At 37.6% G+C, this 20,329-nt stretch overlaps 1 protein-coding gene across 2 annotated transcripts; it reads left to right on the top strand.

The window, feature by feature from the left end:
* The first annotated feature begins 8,341 nt into the window (after positions 1 to 8,341).
* LOC126821947 (poly [ADP-ribose] polymerase tankyrase-1) lies at positions 8,342 to 18,511 on the top strand. Of its 2 annotated transcripts, XM_050550615.2 has the most exons (4): positions 8,342 to 8,423; positions 13,575 to 13,797; positions 15,279 to 15,602; positions 16,576 to 18,511. In XM_050550615.2, the coding sequence occupies exons 2-4, from the start codon at positions 13,596 to 13,598 to the stop codon at positions 17,460 to 17,462; spliced, it is 1,413 nt and encodes a 470-aa protein (XP_050406572.2). In that variant the 5' UTR covers positions 8,342 to 8,423; positions 13,575 to 13,595; the 3' UTR covers positions 17,463 to 18,511. The 2 variants fall into 2 exon arrangements, with proteins under 2 accessions (XP_050406572.2, XP_050406573.2); XM_050550616.2 differs by lacking the exon at positions 13,575 to 13,797 and having other exon boundaries at positions 8,346 to 8,423.
* The last annotated feature ends 1,818 nt before the right edge of the window (positions 18,512 to 20,329 follow it).

The following is a 20,329-nucleotide window of genomic DNA, read 5'->3' as shown; positions in this document are numbered from 1 at the left end:
GGCAAATTACGAAAAACATACACTGTGAATACTATAAATCTTCAACTTTGAGGGTTTTGTTCACGTGGCTAACCCACTACAGAGGTAAACATAAGCCGTATAGTGTGCTATGAGAGACATTTTGCCCGGGCAGCGGCGCTACGGCCTACTCTTATATCGAATTCCAAATGTCAAGGGATCTTTTACGTGTACGCCAATGTGTACACGGGACCTCGGTTTTTCTCGTCCCATCCCAACGACTAGATAGCTGTACTTGTCAGGCCTCCATCCTGCACCACTGACAATCGGAAACCATGTTGAAAATACACAAATATGAATCCTCGGAATCGCAAAAAAAAACCACGAGTATTACTCATTTACACTGGCAAATATTCAGCAGGATTTTATTTAGAATTGTTCAGGCGGCTACGCGGCCGGCATGCTTAATATTTTTGGTGATTACACAGGAAAGTATCTCCAAAATACATATATTAATAATGCGATGAATCGTGTGACTAAAGCACTATCGTGATTACTGTTATCTTGAAGCATGGTTCTAAACTATCTCTTAGTTTTTTTTTGTTTTGTTTTTACTACTTGGCGCCTATTAATGGATATGCTTGTACTATTCACATTTTTAAGGATAAAATAATGTTAAACATGTTTGGACACGATTTCAAATAGCACATTGACCAACTTAATGTATCCGAAAACCTCCCACATTTTCCTAAAGAAGTCTTCGAAATACCCAATTCCAAAATAGCAATTTGGCAGCTTTCTGTATCTCACAACTACCCACATTTCCTCAAATGAGTCTAAGAAAGCCCCAATTCTTAAATTAGTCCGCAATTAAAATAGCGTCTAACATTATCGATAAATAACCAAGAGGGTTTTTTGCAATGGGACATAAACTGGTAAAAATTCCAAATTTATATCCATATATGACATTTATTTTGAGAAAAAACTGGTCAATCTCATTCTGATAATCCCCCACCCTCCCTCTGTTTATTTTTATAATATAAATAAATATCTTAACATTTACATTTAATAAACTTTTCCATTTCAGTGATATTATTTTGGATGTAAACTTACAGATGTAATAAACTTTAAACTAAATTAAATAATGAGTTTTAGTCTAGTTGTTCGGATGAAATGAAAATCCGAGGCCCTGTGTACACATTGGCGTGCTCGTAAAAGATCCCTTGGCAGTTGGAATTCGATACAAGAATAGACCGTAGCGCCGCTGTCCGGGTAAAATATCCCTCAATGCACATTGTATGGCGTATGCCCGTCTTCACGACCTCAGTTGGAACAGAACAGTAGGACGTTAAACCCCATTTCATTTTATTTCATTTACTATTAATATTACCACTTTTCTTTACCTTCCAACCCCGTGGGTTTTCTCCGGGTCCTCCGGTTTCCTCCCACTGCTAAAGACCCATACGCGCATGCGAGTTATTGGGAATCAAATTGCCTAGTATAAGTTCAATAACAATATACATGTACATAACAGAATGAAACATTTCAAACACAACGAATTATAATAATAATGACAAAAGTCAAACATACATATATATATAGAGAGAGGGAGAGGGAGATAAATGGGGTTTAACGTCCACTCAACACAAACTAGGTCATTTCGGGACCAACACATGGTTCAATTTTATTTCAATAACTCGCATGCGCGTAGGGGTCTTTAGCAGTGGGAGGAAACCGGAGAACCCGGTGAAAACCCACGAGGTTGGACAGGCGACCCTACACCTTTTCACGTACAATCAGGGACTCAAAACCCCGCCAATTGACGCAATGACAGACCGTATGATACAACGCGCGCGTGCTAACCATTCGGCCATCCAACCCCCCGACCCAACATATAGATGTTATATATATTTGAAATCAGCGAAACATACTACAGATTTTGATAATACAATTAAATATAAATCAATTAGAAATATATACATTATTTACATAAATCATTCAGTAAATGGACATGAATATGATTATCTATCCTTATAAAATCGAAGGCGAAACGACTAGTTTGTAAACTGTTTCTTGATTGGTTCGTAGACCTTATCTACAATCAAGGCCAGGGCAAATAATTTGAAATCGTGGAAACCCGATGGATTAACCGAGGATATAGTGGACCTAGCCCCAATGCTTACCCTAGCCCTAACCTACATCCCGCCAACAATCACGTGCCCTAACCTTATTTACATCTCAACGACCTTGACAAAAATTGAGCTGGCCTTAACAAATAGATTTGGTCATACATTATAGATAAACAATGTTGGATTTACCTAGAAGCTTGGAAGGGTGAAGTCTAGGGCCTCAAGATCTCGGGCAGGCAATGGTCAAGGTGTACATTATTTAGGATACTATCTTAAGCCTTCCCTACACGCACCTAGACATCTGCCATTGTTCTCGTCTTTGGTCAATAGGGTTTAACGTCCACTGGACACAAACTGGGTCATTTCGGGATTTATAACATGGTTCAATTTTTATTTCAATAATTCGCTTGCACGTAGGGGTCTTTAGCAGTGGGAGGAAAAAACCCACGAGGTTGGACAGGCGACCGCACTCCTTGTCACATATTATCAGGGAAACGAAACCACGCCAGCTGACTCAATGACGGACCTTATGATACAGCGCACACGTGCTAACCATTCGGCCATCCAACCCCTCGTGTGTTTTAGTGTCAGAACGGATAATAATATAATCATGAAATACAATACAACAGCTGTTTTGTTATGTTGGTTATTATTTTTTCATCATTAAAAATATAGCAGCTGGTGTGATTGGGGTGGATTTTTATTTTTCATCATTAAAAATCTGTCATCTGTTTTTTTCCACACGGAAAGTAATGTTAAGTCAAGACTTAAAAAGGACAGAATGAAAATTAGACACAATAGGCGTCATACAACATGTTACAAACATTCCTGATGCATCTGAGAATGTGGATTAATCTATCCTGAAATGTAATCATCTAGTGCGGCACTCTTGGTCCACGGGTATCTACCTAGGGGCCCATTGAAAGTAACTTGTCATGCAGTGTGCCAGTGTATAACCTTTGTAAAGTGTATAACGTTGTTTCAACTATACATCGGGTATTTATCATATCAATAATATATTCACAACCATACGAGCACCTATACAATGAGTATAGGTTCCAGCTTATGGAACCCCTGGAACCCCTGTACTACAAGTATAGGTCCAGGGTGATCTGCAACTGGTGGACCCACTGATTAGCTTGATCTATAAGTATAGGCCCTCAATAATTAAAGTACTTACTGTATATGACCTGACCAATTTCATATCTCGGGTTACTCGGATCGATACTATCCCTCTCGGCATGTACTGTCTGGTTTTCTGATTCTGATTCAGGTTGACGACGGTTTGTGTTTCTTGTATATAGATATAAATACCATGTAAGAAACAAAATAAACAACAGAAGGAATATAGAATCAACAGCTCTTAATATCCAGTATATAATGCATGAAGACATTTCTGCTCTCTGCTGACTTCAATGACCCAGTTAACTTCCCTATAATTATAATTAGTTAGTATCATGCAATCTCACTCGGCAAACCTCGATAGATTCCGTTACTCTACATCTAGCCTCGGCTGTATGACGGTAAGTGATATGTACCTACGCCTATACAATTGCGATGCCGTACTGGTTTACTTATTAGGAAAACTTGCCGCTTTTAAAAAGACGTTATCAAAATTGCGTCGTTTTGAATTTTGAATTGCGTGTTTAGAATTGTCAGTGCAAGGTTGTCCGTGTTTGAAGAAAATCGGATAAACTTGAAAGAAAAACAGCTTCAGACTTTGAAATATTTGTATGATAAAACATTCTTCAAAGGCGTAGTCATGGGCAACGCCGTTGGTAATCCGGGAACTTGAAAGTAATTCCAATGGCGGACTTCGTCATACAACCAAGTTATGATGTAGGGTACTGGAATCTGCTATGGTTTGCCGAGTGTGCCAGAGTACTCCTTCTTGTTGTTTCTAAAAAAAATCAAGCAACATTGTTTATTGTTAAAAGGTGTTTTTACTGCTTTTTATCCGAACCTGGATTGAATAGAGAAGTTTGACCCATTAACTATACTGTCAACTTCCTTTTTTTTTTTTGGGGGGGGGGTCATCCAGACACCACTCCCTGCGTATGCAACGACGATACAGGAGAGACCCAGGAGAGTGCCTATACATTTCATAATAAATGTCATTTGGGAATGGCCTCAGATGGAAATAAATTTCCTGGGTGTGGGGGGGGGGGGCCCTATGCCCTTCTTCGAGGCTCCGTGGTCAGTCACGTGGGAAAAGACTCCCCCCCCACTCTCCCCGCCAGCTCATCCTTTCGGCAAACGCCCCTGGTTACATATATCAGCTAAAATAGACACATTGTTATCAGTGTTACATAAACATTTTAACGGGCTTAGAACTGAAATAGTGCACTCCATCTACCCTATTTAAACCCAAACATTTAATTTCATAAACTACCGGTATATAGTTTTAATCTATACTAGCAGGATACCCGGCTTCGCTCGGGGGTCATAACCCCGAAACCGGAAGTGGTAGACTAACGCCACCAGGTCTATGTTACTCCCCGGTCCGAGCTACCTCTATACCCCAAATTTCAGACTCGGGCAGACCTAGTGTATCCGCCAACCCCGAACAGACCGGCTTGGCTTGGGGGTCATAACTCCGAAACCGGAAGTGGTAGACTAACGCCACCTGGCCTATATTACTCCCCGGTCCGAGCTACCCCTATACCCCAAATTTTAGAGTCGGAGCAGACCTTGTGTAGCCACTAACCCCGAACAGACCGGCTTCGCTCAGGGGTCATAGCTCCGAAACCGTAAGTGGTAGACTAACGCCACCTGGCCTATGTTAATTCCCGGTCCGAGCTTTCCCTATACCCCAAATTTCAGACTCGGGGCAGACCTAGTGTAGCCGCCAACCCCGAACAGACCGGCTTCGCTCGGGGGTCATAACTCCGAAACCGGAAGTGGTAGACTAACGCCACCTGGCCTATGTTACCCCCCGGTCCGAGCTACCCCGATACCCCAAATTTCAGACTCGGGGCAGACCTAGTGTAACCGCCAAACCCGAACAGACAGACATACAAACAACAGTCACAAATATATATATAGATTATATTAATACAATCAAAGTGTGTGTGTGTATGTTCGCCCATCACTCTTCGTCGCCGCGTTCTACCCCCACATATGAATGGTTAGCGTGCGCGCGCTGTATCATAAAGTCTATCATTGACTCGACTGGCGTGGTTTCGAATCCTGCTAAATCCTCCCACTGCTAAAGACCCTATATGCGCAAGCGAATTATTGAAATAAAATTAAACCATATGTTAGTCCCGAAATGACCTAGTTTGTGTCGAGTGGACGTTAAACCCCATTTCTCTCTCTCTCTCTCTCTCTCTCTCTCTCTCCCACATATGTAGCATCCAATTAACTAACATGACCCCGAGAACACTTTAGGTCATCGAATTTGGGCCAGCCGGGCTAATGAGGTGCCCCAGACGAATTTGGACCCCTGGTAAACTTGTGCCCCTGGCGAATTGGTCGCAGTGCGAATTTGGGTATCCTGCTAGTCATTTAATAAATCTCTTATCTATTAACTCATCAAGAGACTTACACACACCTCCAACAAATGTCTAATATTTTGACATGATCCTATTCAACAAATAAGAGCAAGCAAACGACAGTTATATTATATAACGCTAAAATAGATTTTGAAGCAAATGTGTTATAATCCTTCTACAAAGCTTCACATTTTTTTCCTTTCTTTTTTATGCCCACCTACAGAAAAAAACAATTTGGTTCCGCATTGGTAACTTTCAATATCTGTACATCCTGGTGTCCTAATTACTGATATTTTTATCTTTCCATCTACACATCCCACGTTTAGACGTTCGGTTATTCAGACTTTTAACTATTTATTGTTCTGTGCGACATTAGTTTAAAGGGATATGGCCAGATATTTTAGCTGTGTTTAACTATGCAGTTTGTCATGCAGGCAGAGGCTGGTCTAGTTGTTAGCTGTCATTGTTCAAAATAAGTCACATATACTTGTCAGGTTTTCAACTTTCCCAAAGATTCATGTGTTATCGTGGTAAATGTCTGAGGAATGCGAATGCGACCACGACCGTGAACGCGTCGATCGCATTGGATTGACTTAACTACTGTTTGAATGCAGTCGTTTATACTTACCTGAACGCGAACGTGGCCCCCGAGCCAACAATTTTCATTAGCAAACCAGAGCCATACATTGTCAAATCGTCTATGCGCCAGTTTCATCTACGATTATCCGCGCGAGTCGCCGCTTCCAGCACGAACGGTGATTCGAGGGGAAAGTTGCATTGGGCAGTACTCAGTATAAATGGTTATGCTACGTTCCCACTGTCACGATTCACGCTACGACTGAAATCGTGGTTTGCATCTTGGAGTCATCGTGATGATCCTGTGAGATCTTAGCATACATTGAGGTCAGTAGTAGCAATCGTGTTGATCGTATCGAAACGTATCCGAACTTTTATGCACCCATTCGTGGACCCATTAGGGACAATCCTACCTATCGTTACACATCGCACGACAGTGGGAACCCAGCGTAAAATATATTTCTTAAGGCAACCTCCATTTTTAGCCTAAGCGCTAACTCTAACCCAAGACATAGCCCTAACCCAAGACATAGCCCTAACCCTTATCGTAACCCTAATTCATTATCTCGTAAACAATCACGTGCCCCAACCCTATTTACATCTCGGTGACCTTGACGAAATCTGGAAGTGGCCTTAATATTTAGATCTTGCCCAATATAAATAGCCCGTTACTTATACGGTAGATCATCCGTGGATGGGATGAAAAACTGCGTTGTCGTTTACACGTGGACAGTACATCACAAATGACTTAAGCAGTGGACACATTAGCCGAATCGTTCGGCCGAATGGGTGGACACACTAGCCGAATGCTTCGCTCGATTCAACCTGCCGATTGCATCACCTTTCACGTCACATGATTAAACATGGCGGCGTCTATGTCTTCAGTCTATCACGTGAATTTTATTCGGCCGAATGGGTGGACACATTAGCCGAATGCTTCGCTCGATTCAACCTGCCGATTGCATCACCTTTCACGTCACAGCCGAATCATTCGACTAGTGTGTCCACCGCTTTAGTAGTTGGGACTCGACAAAAAGTAGACGGCAGCAATGCTTTCCGGGTAATAACACAGTTGTAGAAAAGCAGTAGACGTTTTTCATCGCACAGAAGAAGGATGTAATTTATACAAATAAAAACATAAACAACAGTCATTATATAGAAATGTGTTATCTGATTCAGGATGGGTATTTTTTGTATTTTAGTCTATATAGTCCTAGTTAAAACTGTAGTGCAATAGAAAAGAAGTGGTGTTAAACATCCAATTTTTAGCCACCAACTTTTCGGTCAAAGTAGAAATTTTTGAAAGAATTGACTTTTTTTTCTATGTACAATATTTTGTTGTAAAACAAAAAAAAACACCACAGACCAAAACGCCCTATGAACATTAGTCGAAAATATTGTTGAATGTACTACCATACAGGGAGTTAAATGGGTCACAATATCTTGTGAAACTCCCCCAAACCTTGCCATAAATGTCCAACATGTGACATATATATCTTTGTTTAAAAAGTCGCTTGCTAAATTTGGGTCTAACATATACATTTTTTTGTTCAATAATTCACTTGCGCGGTGATGCGGGGGGGGGGGGCTTTCGAAGTGTGAGGAAACCCACAAGGTGAACTGGTATTTTCCTTACCACTTGCAAAGCCTGGATCGAACCTATGATTTGAATAAATAACAGACTTTGGCCTAAGTTGTTGAAGGAGAGCGGACCCCATCACGAATAGGTCATTTGATATGTTAATCTGAATTTAGATAATTCACTTTCACGTACTGATCTTTAGCAGTGGAGAGGGAGGAGATTAAAGAATCCAGAGAATATCAACGACGTTAGCTATAGGCTACTCTACTGATTGTCACGTGTCATCTCGGACCACCACCCTCCTTCTATAACGTTTTTTTTAAGTAAGTTACTTAAGCAATACATGTAAGTTCTGTATACTTTATTACCCTTATTACATTATCATAGATAACTGTACTAATAATTCATATAGACGTCGTCGTCGCCAGTTTAAAAAATAATAAATCTTGTGACTACAAACACAGAGCATCGTAGCGTGAATATTTGAAAAAAGTTTGAAAAGAGTCAAATCTAGGGACCATTGACGCTGTGCAGCGTAGCGTGCGTATGCACTGGCAACTGCATGAGTCACAGGTGCACGTGACCTATAAATTGTATAAAATCTTATATTAATCGGGTACCCGATCAGCTAAGGGAAATTTTACTTTCAGCGGCTATCCGACCAGCTAGTTGTAGACAAGTGAGGTAAGTGAAATCTTGTTTTGCTGAATGGGAACTGGAGTTGCGCGTAGGTTTCTTTTAGCAGTGGGGGGAAACCGGACAACCCGGAGAAAACCCACGAGGTTGGACAAACAACCCTACTCCTTGTCACGTACAACTGGGGAATCGAAACCACGCCAGTTTACTCAATGACAGACCTTATGATACAGCACGCATGTGCTAACCATTCATCCATCCAAGAGAAAGCTGTGACCAAATTGTAAGAGTTACGACCGCAACATATTGGGTTGGGGAGGATCTTCGTTTGAGTTGGAATTGGGATGGAAGTAGCAATGCTTGAAGTCTTTTACGAATCAAAATTTCACCGACTGTACGGGTAATATATGGTGAAGTATTTATATATAGTTAAGTATACAATTTATTTGGTTTAAACAGTATTTTATTCAATAGCAGATTAGTATTCACAATTGATCATTTTGAAAAAATAAGTGAATAGGATGCAGCCACAAGAAAAAATGCGTATTATATGATCATTAAAGAAAGATTGTGTGATTTAAACCAAAGGTATGGATAAAATATATAAATTCAAAGCTGGAATCATGGAAGACTAAAATGATTATTTTTAGAAGTGTAATATAATCATATCATTTCTTGGTTCCAACTTTGAATTAATTATCAGTTAACAATGTCTAGAAGGTCTTAGTTTAATATATAACATGTTTGAAACCTTATTAATAAACACACATTGATCATTGATTTGTTATAATAGTTATTCTATATTCCTGTACATGTTAATTGACCAAGATACGAGTATTTCACAATCATTTAAAACGCTTGGTTAAGTTAAGAAATTTTAAGACAACTCAGTAGAGATCAATGTTTTCTTCATAACTTTTATTTTTGTTTCCGTTTAGAAAAGTTTTTGTATTTTCCGAGTCTGTGTCCGAAGTGTCGATTGTGATTTGTCTTTGCGTCAAGTACATAGGACACTAACAAAAATAGTGATCGCAATTTTCCAATATTTTACCACAATATCAGTAAGGATCGTTACTTATGTGCATCAGGAATTGATAATGGTCGGGATCGCACTCTGAGTTTCACATTTTACAATGGATGAATTGACAGTTCCTCTTGCTAAGGTTTCAATTGATAAGGAGCAAGACAGTAGGACGTTAAACCCCATTTCATTTCATTTCATTTCAATTGATAAATTGGAGATATTTGTATTTTAAATTCTAAGAATGTTGTAGGTTCTTTAATACTCGGAGTTAAATTATTCCAGTCTTGTATCGCTGATGAATAGAAAGGGTGTTGAAAATGATTTGTTCTGCATGGAATTTGTTTTATGTTGTCTGAATTTCGAAGAATGTAAGAATAAGTTGTGGCAACTAGGGGTGGTATAATGTCTGACAGGTAGCCAGGCACTAGTTTATGTAGTATTTTGTCAAAAGTATCATTTTATGCATAGAACGGCGTTTATTTAGCGCTCAAAGCCCCCTTCCGTAAAACAGGATATCACGTGATGTACCTCGTGGTAATCCCATTACAATTCGGAGGGCATCTAAATGCAGCTTTTCTAATAAATCAGGGTTATACTTAGTAGAGTGTATCCAAGCGCAACAACAATAGTTAAATTAGCAAATTGAAAGACTTGTAAATACTGCTCAGAGTTTTCCTGTTTAATCGATATTTAAAAGAGGGTTTAACGTCCCGTTGTTCTACTCCGACTGGGCTAATAAAGACGGGCATACGCCCTACTGTGTGCTAAGAGGAAAATTTTGACCGGACAGCGGCATTACGACCAAGATCTCTTCGCAGTTGGAATTCGATATAAGTTTAGGCCATAGCGTCGCTGTCGGGATAAAATTTCCTTCATAGTACACTGCACGGCGTATGTCCGTCTTCATTAGTCCAGTCGAAGCAGAACAGTAGGACGTTAAACCACACTTCATTTCCCTGTCGCCATGGGACCCAATGCGAGTAAGACACTGTTGGCCGAGAATGTTCATCGGTATTTTCAGGCGTGGTTTCCCCTTGTAAATGGTGCAGGACGGAGGACCTAACAAAGACAGCTGTTGAGTTGTTCGGATGCGACGAAAACTCGAAGGCCCACACATTGGCGTGTAGGTAAAAGACCCCTTAGCAGTTAAAATTCGATACAAGAGTAGGCCGTATAGCGCCGCTGCTCGGGCAAAATTTCTCTAGTAGCACACTGTATGGCGTATGCCAGTCTTCATTAGCCCAGTCGTAGCAGAACAATAGGACGTCAAACCCCATTTTATTTTATTCAGTGCAATGTTCCCATTTCGTTGATAACAGACGCTTGTATATACATGTATGCGGCCTACCTCGTCTATTTTTAAACTTTTATTTGAGAGAGAGAGAGGGAGAGAGAAATGGGGTTTAACGTCTACTCGACACAAACTAGGTCATTTCTGGACTAACATATATGGTTTGATTTTATTTCAATAAAATTTGCTTGCGCGTAGGGGTCTGTACCAGTGGGAGGAAACCGGGGACCCGAAGAAAACCCACGAGGTTGGACAGGCGACCCTCCTCCTTGTCACGTACAACCGGGTATTCGAAACCACGCCAGTTGACACGATGACAGGCCTTATGATACAGCACGCACCTGCTAACCATTCGACCATCCAACCCCCTACTTTTATTTGACCTCGGCTGCACACCTTCCAAACGCGCTGCCTTTAAAGAAAATTGCGACTAACACGCCTTTTTAAGAACTGTTTTTGTTAAGCAACACGTGTTTATTATAATCAGTAAAACTACGACCGTACCACAATCTCAGGCGTATAGCGGAGAGTCATATCAAGCTACGCCGTAAAGGCGAGAAACATGACACGATGATGATCAAGGAATCAGTCGAGGTTTGCCGAATGGTCCTCGAGAAAAACAAAATTATAAATTATTTTACAAAATGGAAATTAAAATACAAAATTAAAAATTAAAATACAAAATTAAAAATTAATTTACAAAATTAAAAATTAATTTACAAAATTAAAAATTAATTTACGAAATTAAAAATTAATTTACGAAATTAAAAATTATTCTAAAAAATTAAAAATTATTCTACAAAACCAAAATTAAAAATAGAAATTAGAAATTATTTTTCAAAATAAAAAATTAAAAATAGAAATAGGAAATCGAAAAACAAAAAGTAGTTCGTATTTGAGCTTCCGTAAAAATAGAAATTCGAAATTAATTTTTTCAAAATTAAAAATTGAAAATAAAAATAGGAAAAGAAATAAACAAAAATAGTTCGTATTTGAGCTTCCGTAATTTACAGAATTAAAAATTAATTTTAAAAATTAGAAATTAATTTACAGAATTAAAAATATTGAAAATTAATTTAGGAAATTACAAAATTAAAAAAAAATAATAATTTTATTTGAGAGAGAGAGAGAGAGAGAAATGGGGTTTAACGTCTACTCGACACAAACTAGGTCATTTCTGGACTAACATATATGGTTTGATTTTATTTCAATAATTCGCTTGCGCGTAGGGGTCTGTACCAGTGGGAGGAAACCGGGGACCCGAAGAAAACCCACGAGGTTGGACAGGCGACCCTCCTCCTTGTCACGTACAACCGGGTATTCGAAACCACGCCAGTTGACACGATGACAGGCCTTATGATACAGCACGCACCTGCTAACCATTCGACCATCCAACCCCCTACTTTTATTTGACCTCGGCTGCACACCTTCCAAACGCGCTGCCTTTAAAGAAAATTGCGACTAACACGCCTTTTTAAGAACTGTTTTTGTTAAGCAACACGTGTTTATTATAATCAGTAAAACTACGACCGTACCACAATCTCAGGCGTATAGCGGAGAGTCATATCAAGCTACGCCGTAAAGGCGAGAAACATGACACGATGATGATCAAGGAATCAGTCGAGGTTTGCCGAATGGTCCTCGAGAAAAACAAAATTATAAATTATTTTACAAAATGGAAATTAAAATACAAAATTAAAAATTAAAATACAAAATTAAAAATTAATTTACAAAATTAAAAATTAATTTACAAAATTAAAAATTAATTTACAAAATTAAAAATTAATTTACAAAATTAAAAATTAATTTACGAAATTAAAAATTAATTTACGAAATTAAAAATTAATTTACGAAATTAAAAATTAATTTACGAAATTAAAAATTATTCTACAAAATTAAAAATTATTCTACAAAACCAAAATTAAAAATAGAAATTAGAAATTATTTTTCAAAATAAAAAATTAAAAATAGAAATAGGAAATCGAAAAACAAAAAGTAGTTCGTATTTGAGCTTCCGTAAAAATAGAAATTCGAAATTAATTTTTTCAAAATTAAAAATTGAAAATAAAAATAGGAAAAGAAATAAACAAAAATAGTTCGTATTTGAGCTTCCGTAATTTACAGAATTAAAAATTAATTTTAAAAATTAGAAATTAATTTACAGAATTAAAAATATTGAAAATTAATTTAGGAAATTACAAAATTAAAAAAAAATAATAATTTATAAAATTAAAAATTAATTCTTTCACCGATATGTAAATAGTGAGCTGTACACACCATTGTTGGTAAATCATGAGAGAAAATCATGGTCAACGGTGGTTGAAATAAAATGAAATTGAGTTTAAAGTCCTACTTTTCTGCACCAACCGGGATAATGATGACAATGTGGGGGGAAGTTTTTGCCCGACAGTGGTGGTACGGCCTACTCCTGTTTCGAATTCCAACTGCCAAGGGTTCTTTACCTTTACGTCAACGTGTATACGGGACGACTAGACACTGTATCTTGTCAGACCCTTCGTAATTAATTTGATCAATTTCGATTGCTGGCATATTCTAAATGCCGAATTCTAAAATTGGCTTCAATTGATAACGACTGGGGTTTTCGGAAACTATATAATAGGTATCGACAGGGTACAACTCGGGGCAATTAATTCATTGTTCATAAAGACCAACTTCAGCATTCGTTACATCACACTACAACAAAGGGCGCATGTTTTCCAAGAAGAAAACGAGTTATTGTGTGTCTTTCAAATAGGGATACATCCTATTTGACAAGTGTTACCGGTCTTTTCGAAATAGGTAAGCATACTCTTCCTTGTATACTACACAGGTTAGTAATATAAACGAATAATGTAATAAAATAAAGTATAATTTTATTTGTCAGATTCAAGTTGAGATACTTACCATGTTTCTTGCTTGGCATTTATATCTATGTACAAGAAGCACAAACCGTCTTCAGGATGAAACAAACTCAGAAAACCAGACTGCAGATGCCGAGACAGACAGTCGTCAACCTAAATCAAAATCAGAAAAACAGACTGTAGATACCAATACAGATAGTATCAATGTGAATAGCTTCAGGGATGTGAGAAGTGACGTAACAAAGAGTAAGTACGTGTTTTCCGGTCCGGATTTCTGTTCTTGTGGGGAAGAGGAAGGGGAAGGGGGAGAGGGGTGGCCGAATGGTTAGCACGTGCGCGATGTATCATAAGATCTGTTATTTAGTCAACTGTCGTGGTTTCGATTCCCCGGTTGTTCTCCCTCTTGCCGTACTTGTCGATCCTAGACCCAACTGACCAGTGGACCCACCAGTTGAAGATCACCCTGGGCCTATACTTATAGTTCAGTTGTGCCATACGCTTGATTCTATACTTATTGTGCAGGTTCTCATATGATTTTGAATATATTATTGATATGAAATACCCGGAGTGCACGGGAAACAAGGTTATAAACTGGCACACTGTACGACAAATTACTTTAAGTGGATCTCAAGATACCTTTGGAACCCAATGGCCTGTTGTGTCTTTTAGTAAATCCTGCCCTTCATGTAGTATAGAAACACCACTATATTTATCCTCCTATATATCCTATGGGCCAATTACGTAGTAAAAATCTAGACCCGCATCAGGTATATAAAAAATTATAAATGGTCTGCTCTTCCACCTTTATTTAATCTTGTGTATTTACCACTAATTTCTTTCACATTCGTTTAATATCAAATCTTTGTTTAAAAATTCGTAAAAATTGTTTAAAATAACCCCAAATTATCTAATTTGTACTTCTGTCCAGTTTAATGCTGACTGATTAATTTTTATAATGGGTGTCCAATTTACAAGTATTTAATTTCTCGATCACTGTTACAAAATAAAAAAACACAACTGATTATTGATGTATAATGATTAATTTTTAAACAGTGGTCAGGAAATTAAATACTTGTAAATTGGACACCCATTATCAAAATGAATCAGTCAACTTTAAACTGGACACAAGTACAAATTAGATGATTTTGGGTGATTTTAAATAATTTTTACGATTTTTTAAACAAAGATTTGATATCCAACGAATGTGAAAGAAATTAACGCTAGATACACAATATTAAATGATACCTGGGTTACAGTGTTAAAACACACTGCATTATAAACGCCTTTTCAACCCCACCTTAAAGCTACAATTACATATTTTTAAGTTATATTTTAAACATTTATTAAAATAAAGCCTTAAAATAGATGGTATCCATAAACCGTCATACCCTGTTAAAGAATAATACTATTAATCCTATAATTCACTATTGCCAGCTGAGAAATTGGCAAAAATATCATTTTCAACTTCAAATTCCAACGTTTGAAGGTAGCTAATGCATGGAGGCAATAGGAAAACAAGGGAGGTAATTGTGTTATTATTTCCTGTGTCATTGATTTTTAAGGGTGGGAAATAATGCCCATGGTCGTATAATAGTGAGTTGATAACCTATTGAGCAAAAGACATAGAAATAATTATGTTTTTCACTTTCTTAGAAAATATGAAATTCCCGCTTTAAATGTGCTAGTTGTTGTATTGAGCTAATACGAGTATTTGTTTTCGATCCTAGGATTTCATTATGATGGTGCATGTATGGTTTACCATATTATCATTTCTAAAAGAATAATTAAAACCTTTAAGTCTGTCCAATCAGAAAATAAATGGCACCAAGACATTTTACTTATGATCCAACAATTGAAAGAGGAAAAGGGTCGTGAAATAGCAACGTCGAAACTGATAATCAAACGATTGGAAGAGGAGAAAAAAGAAACGGGTCGTGAAAACGCGACGTTGAAATGTTGGCTTCAAGATATTGACCAAAGAGTTATGAAGTTGGAGGCAGCTAGTAATCCGAGAAAACAGACTGACTGTCAAGTGTCTGTTAAAATACCAGGTAATATTAATCACCAGCTTGATAAATCACCAGCTTGGTATTTAAATAGATTACCCATTATTACCTGTAATCTATTTAAATACCTATTTAAATATCTATTTAAATCTATTTAAATTTTAACTAAGATAAAATCCAAATTTTAGTAATTTTATTGGATAATATTAGATTGATTTTAGTGCTTAGCACTACTAAAATTTGGATTTTATCTTTAGTTAAGATTTCGAGAAACAGGGCCGAGGTAATACTAATCATGAACTGATAAGAATTATTACATGTAATCTATTACAACTGGCAATATTCACCTTACTCATGACTCGCGATTTTATTATGCCCAAGTAACCAGTGCATAGCAGAATATTGTAGAAAAACTAATTGCGTGAGAAACGAGGCTATCGACACGGATACAATGTAAACAATACTGTTTAGAGACGAACATACTTTTACCATTTTTAATACCTTAAATCACTGTCCAAAGTTTTAGGCAAGATCCCAGTTTAAACGAAGGGCTATCTTGTTGCTGTAGTTGGGATAAATTTGATTGAACGGGAAGAATAGACACATTCCCTCAAAAGCTCAAGTATCAGAAGCCAATCCAGCAATGGCCATTGAGGGATTTCTAGTGCCATTTCTTCAGGAATATGCTTTACCCCAGTACAGTAGCGCACAGGATCGCCTGTCCAACCTAGTGGGTTTTCTCCGGGTCCTCCGGTTTCCTCTCACTACTAAAGAACCCTAAGCGCAAGCATATTACTGAAATAAAATTGAACCATATGTTAGTCCTGAAATTACCTAGTTTGTGTTAAGTGGACGTTGAACCCCATTGTATCTCTTTTTCTATCGAAAAATTAATTCCGTTTCAAATAAACACCTAACGTACCATGAAACTCCATTTCATTTCATATCCCGGGTGAATAATTGTTGATTTTCCATGTTTTTTTTTCGACTATTATCATGACTTTATGATCTTTTATAGATGTATGTTCCCATGGCAACGGTCAACAGCAAATTCATCCAAATATCATTGATACTGTCACCGATTTGGGTTCTACGGCTAACGAAGAAGAAGATACCATACCCAAGACAAGACCGTACTTTCTTACCTTACACGAGGCGTGCCTAAAGGGGGATTTAAATAATGTTAAAGGTTTAATTGACTCTGGCCATGATGTAAATAAGAGGTATGAATGCGGCATGACACTAATATTATATTGCAGTCAATCCCAAATTGAACCCGTTTCTAAAATTAAACTGATACTAGATAAAGGTGGTAATAAATATGATACAGATAATTGGAATGACAATATATTACACCTAGCTTGTGGGTCTGGTCTTCTTGATACAGTAGACTACTTACTTAAACTGGGTTTCGACATTCATAGCAAGGGTTTTAATGGCCTAACACCACTATTACACTGCGGTGCATCACAAATAGAACCCGTTTCTAAAATAAAAATGATATTAGATAAAGGTGGAAATATCGATGATAGAGATACATACAATAACAGTGTGTTACACCGTGCTTGTGAGTATGGTTGTCTTGAAACTGTAAAGTACTTATTAGAACTGGGTTTAGACATCCAAAGCAGGTGTTTTGTCGGCCAAACACCAATATTATATAGCAGTAAATCACATATTGAACCTGTTTCTAAAATTAAACTGCTACTAGATAAAGGTGGCAATATAGATGATACAGATAAACATAATGACAATTTATTATTCCTAGCTTATAACTATGGTCGTCCGGAAACTGTAAAGTTCTTACTAGATCTAAACGTGTATAAATGGTCGACTCGACACTGTTTTGTGCCAATCCCTCCGTCCTGCAAAACCGACAAGGCGAAGTATCGGAGAACATTCTAGGCCATCACTGGGGGTGAACCCGAAAACTCCTGGTGAATGAGCGCGCGTCTTACTCACCGAGCTACTACAGCTCCCTATTTAAAACAAAATTTTGCCAACTGGATTAATGAAGACAGGTAGGAAAGTTGAAGCTTCAGGTCAAATGGCATTGTGTGACGTTAGTTCATGAATGTATATTTGTTGCTAGAGTTACACTAATTCTAAACGAATGCGATAAAATTGTTAACTGTTTGTATTTTATTCTTTCAATATTTCATTCGTTCATTATTCATTCATCCATTCATCATTTAAAGATTTCTATTATTCTTATGTTTCTATTAATCCTTCGTTATTAATTAGACGTTAAACTACTCATCTAATGACAGGAAGTTGACAGCTGACACATTAATGAGTTCAATTACTACCATATTGTTTTATTTTACTGTAATATGTCTTTCATATTTTAATCTTTCCTCTTTAAATGTTATTAGTAACCTTGGTGTATTCCTAAGATACCATTTTATTATAAATACCAATTTGTACATTGACAAAGATTCTAGGTTTTATCCCGTTTCCATGACAGTTAATCTGCTTGTCGGACGTGCTGTTCCCCGTATATGATGTTTAATGTTTCCGGTAATAAATAGTATCAAGCATAGTTCCAGTCTTTAATTATTACCGAAGATTTCCACTGTTACAGTATGTCCTGTTTATGGTCAAGCCAAATGTTTTACTATAACTTTGACGACATTTTGTTACGAAACTTATTTATTAATTGTAATATATTCAAGAGATTATATTAAACATACATTATGCAAGAGTTAAATCTGCCTGTTGCAGGTCTTTCTTTAGGCCTGAAATGTTATCTAAATTATTAATTAGACATTAATTAACTCATAATCAACTCTCGATGGCATCGGATATCTCCGATATTAAATGAATTAGAACAGTTCAGCCATATTTTGATTTAAGCTAAAAATGGAAGAGCGAAACTTGGTTTCGAAAAACCAGTACGGTGGTTGGAATTATTGCACACGTCTTGTAAAACCTTCAAAGGCTAATGTCTTCGCTCGCAATAGAGTAATTTGAATGAAATGTTCAAATTTTTCATTTTATCAAGTTATAAAGGGAAAGCTTTGTATCGAATATACTCTGTAAACTGATTAATTATTCTTAGAAAAAAATGTAGTCTTTTTCGAACTTTCCTTTTACAGTCTTTTGTTAACTCCATGCATCATATTTATGATTCAATGTTTTGTGTGGTGACAGCTGGGTCAATGTTAACAAAAACGTCTCCCACCCTAGAAAAGCGACATTAACCATGATTGGTTAACTTGGTCTAAGTCCGCTATGAAGTTGGATTTCGAGTCCGACGTACACTCAACGGTAGGTGGGAGGGCGGAACATAGAACGAAAGAAAGATGAAGTGGGGAAAAGAGACAGGTGAGATAGAAAGCGGGGTGGGGATAGGACTATAGTGAAGCAGACTCTGGTGTTAACTTCACAATTCACAGGGTCGGGGAAGGAGAAGGAGTGGGAAAATCGGGGAAGAGGGAGTGAGGAAAAGGGGGAAGGGAGATTTGGGGACTGGCCTATGGTGCAATTCTACTTCAAGGGGTCTTTAACAGTGGGATGAAACCGGAGATAAAGAGAAGAGGGAGAAAAGGGGGGGGGGGGGTCCTTCTCGTCTAACACCAGGATCCAGTGCCCATGTTTTCCTGGGCCACGACGGCTCTCGGTTTACGCTTGAGCTTTAGATCATAGGCTAAGCGTGGTCATCGTTTCAATAATCGGGATGTCGATCTAAGATATTCCTTACCTAAAAGCAGAGAAGATGGGGACGATTGACATCGCCTGCTTTATAAATACATCTTCCAGCTTTCTGCACACAAAAGCCCGGCACTCCAATTACTTTAGGACCTGCCCTTACAACATGGCTGGATTTACTCCTTGCAGTAGTAATAATGTGTTTTAACTGTCAACATAATATTCGTCGGACTGACCGACCGATGACCAATATGGCTGGATTTACTCCTTGCAGTAGTATTAATGTGTTTTAACTGTCAACATAATATTCGTCCGACTGACCGACCGATGACCAATATGGCTGGATTTACTCCTTGCAGTAGTACTGTTAATGAACAGGGAGGAAACCGGAGGACCCGGGGAAAACCCACGAGGTTGGACAGATTTCATATTGGTCCAGTGCCGTATTTAGGCGAAGAAATGAAATGAAATGAAATGAAATATGGTATAATGGTACGTCAGTACCAATCGGGATATATTGCGCCAAACATATGGTGATTATTTCGAGACAAGCTAAATCATATCATAAAATTTTATATGCATAAATAAAAACAATATAACAGTTTTATCAAATTTAAAAATAAAAACAATATGTTATGCATATAAACAATAAATATAAAAATTAATATTTATAATAAAAACCTGTCTCTTTTAAAAAGTTTAGTATTTCGCAATATAGCCCAGACTGGGCAAACAAGTGATGTAGTGACTGGCAACAGTAATATCGTGATCTTGTATTCTTGAGATGATTGCACTAAATTCAGGTGAAGAAAGATCCTAGGCTGTTCCACTTATGAAGTCCTACCAAATCCACCAACCTCACGACTTAAGGAAGATGAGATTGCGTTTAGAAACACAAATGAGTAAAGCCGGAAATAATGACCGACTTGTAAGACAGAGTGCGTGAAGTAAAATGAAATGGGCTTTAACCTCCTACTATTCTGCTCCTACTGGGATATTGAAAACGAGCATACGCCATGCAGTGTGCTATAAGGGAAAGTTTGCTAGGACTGCCTACTCTTATTTCGAATTCCAACTGTCGAGGGTTCTTTTACGTGCACGCATATGTGTACAAGGGACTT

The sequence above is a fragment of the Patella vulgata genome, chromosome 5 (genome assembly GCF_932274485.2).
Source record: "Patella vulgata chromosome 5, xgPatVulg1.2, whole genome shotgun sequence".
Classification (NCBI taxonomy): Eukaryota; Metazoa; Mollusca; class Gastropoda; family Patellidae; genus Patella; species Patella vulgata.
Note: the sequence above shows the minus strand (reverse complement) of the source record. Positions and strands in the feature narration are given on the sequence as shown.

Bases quoted from the DNA above. Each gene is read 5' to 3' on its own strand.
- LOC126821947 (XM_050550615.2), top strand. From the start codon at position 13,596: ATGTTTCTTGCTTGGCATTTATATCTATGTACAAGAAGCACAAACCGT. The intron at 13,798-15,278 runs GTAAGTACGTGT...TTTCGATCCTAG, and splicing joins GAGAAGTGACGTAACAAAGA to GATTTCATTATGATGGTGCA. The intron at 15,603-16,575 runs GTAATATTAATC...GATCTTTTATAG, and splicing joins AGTGTCTGTTAAAATACCAG to ATGTATGTTCCCATGGCAAC.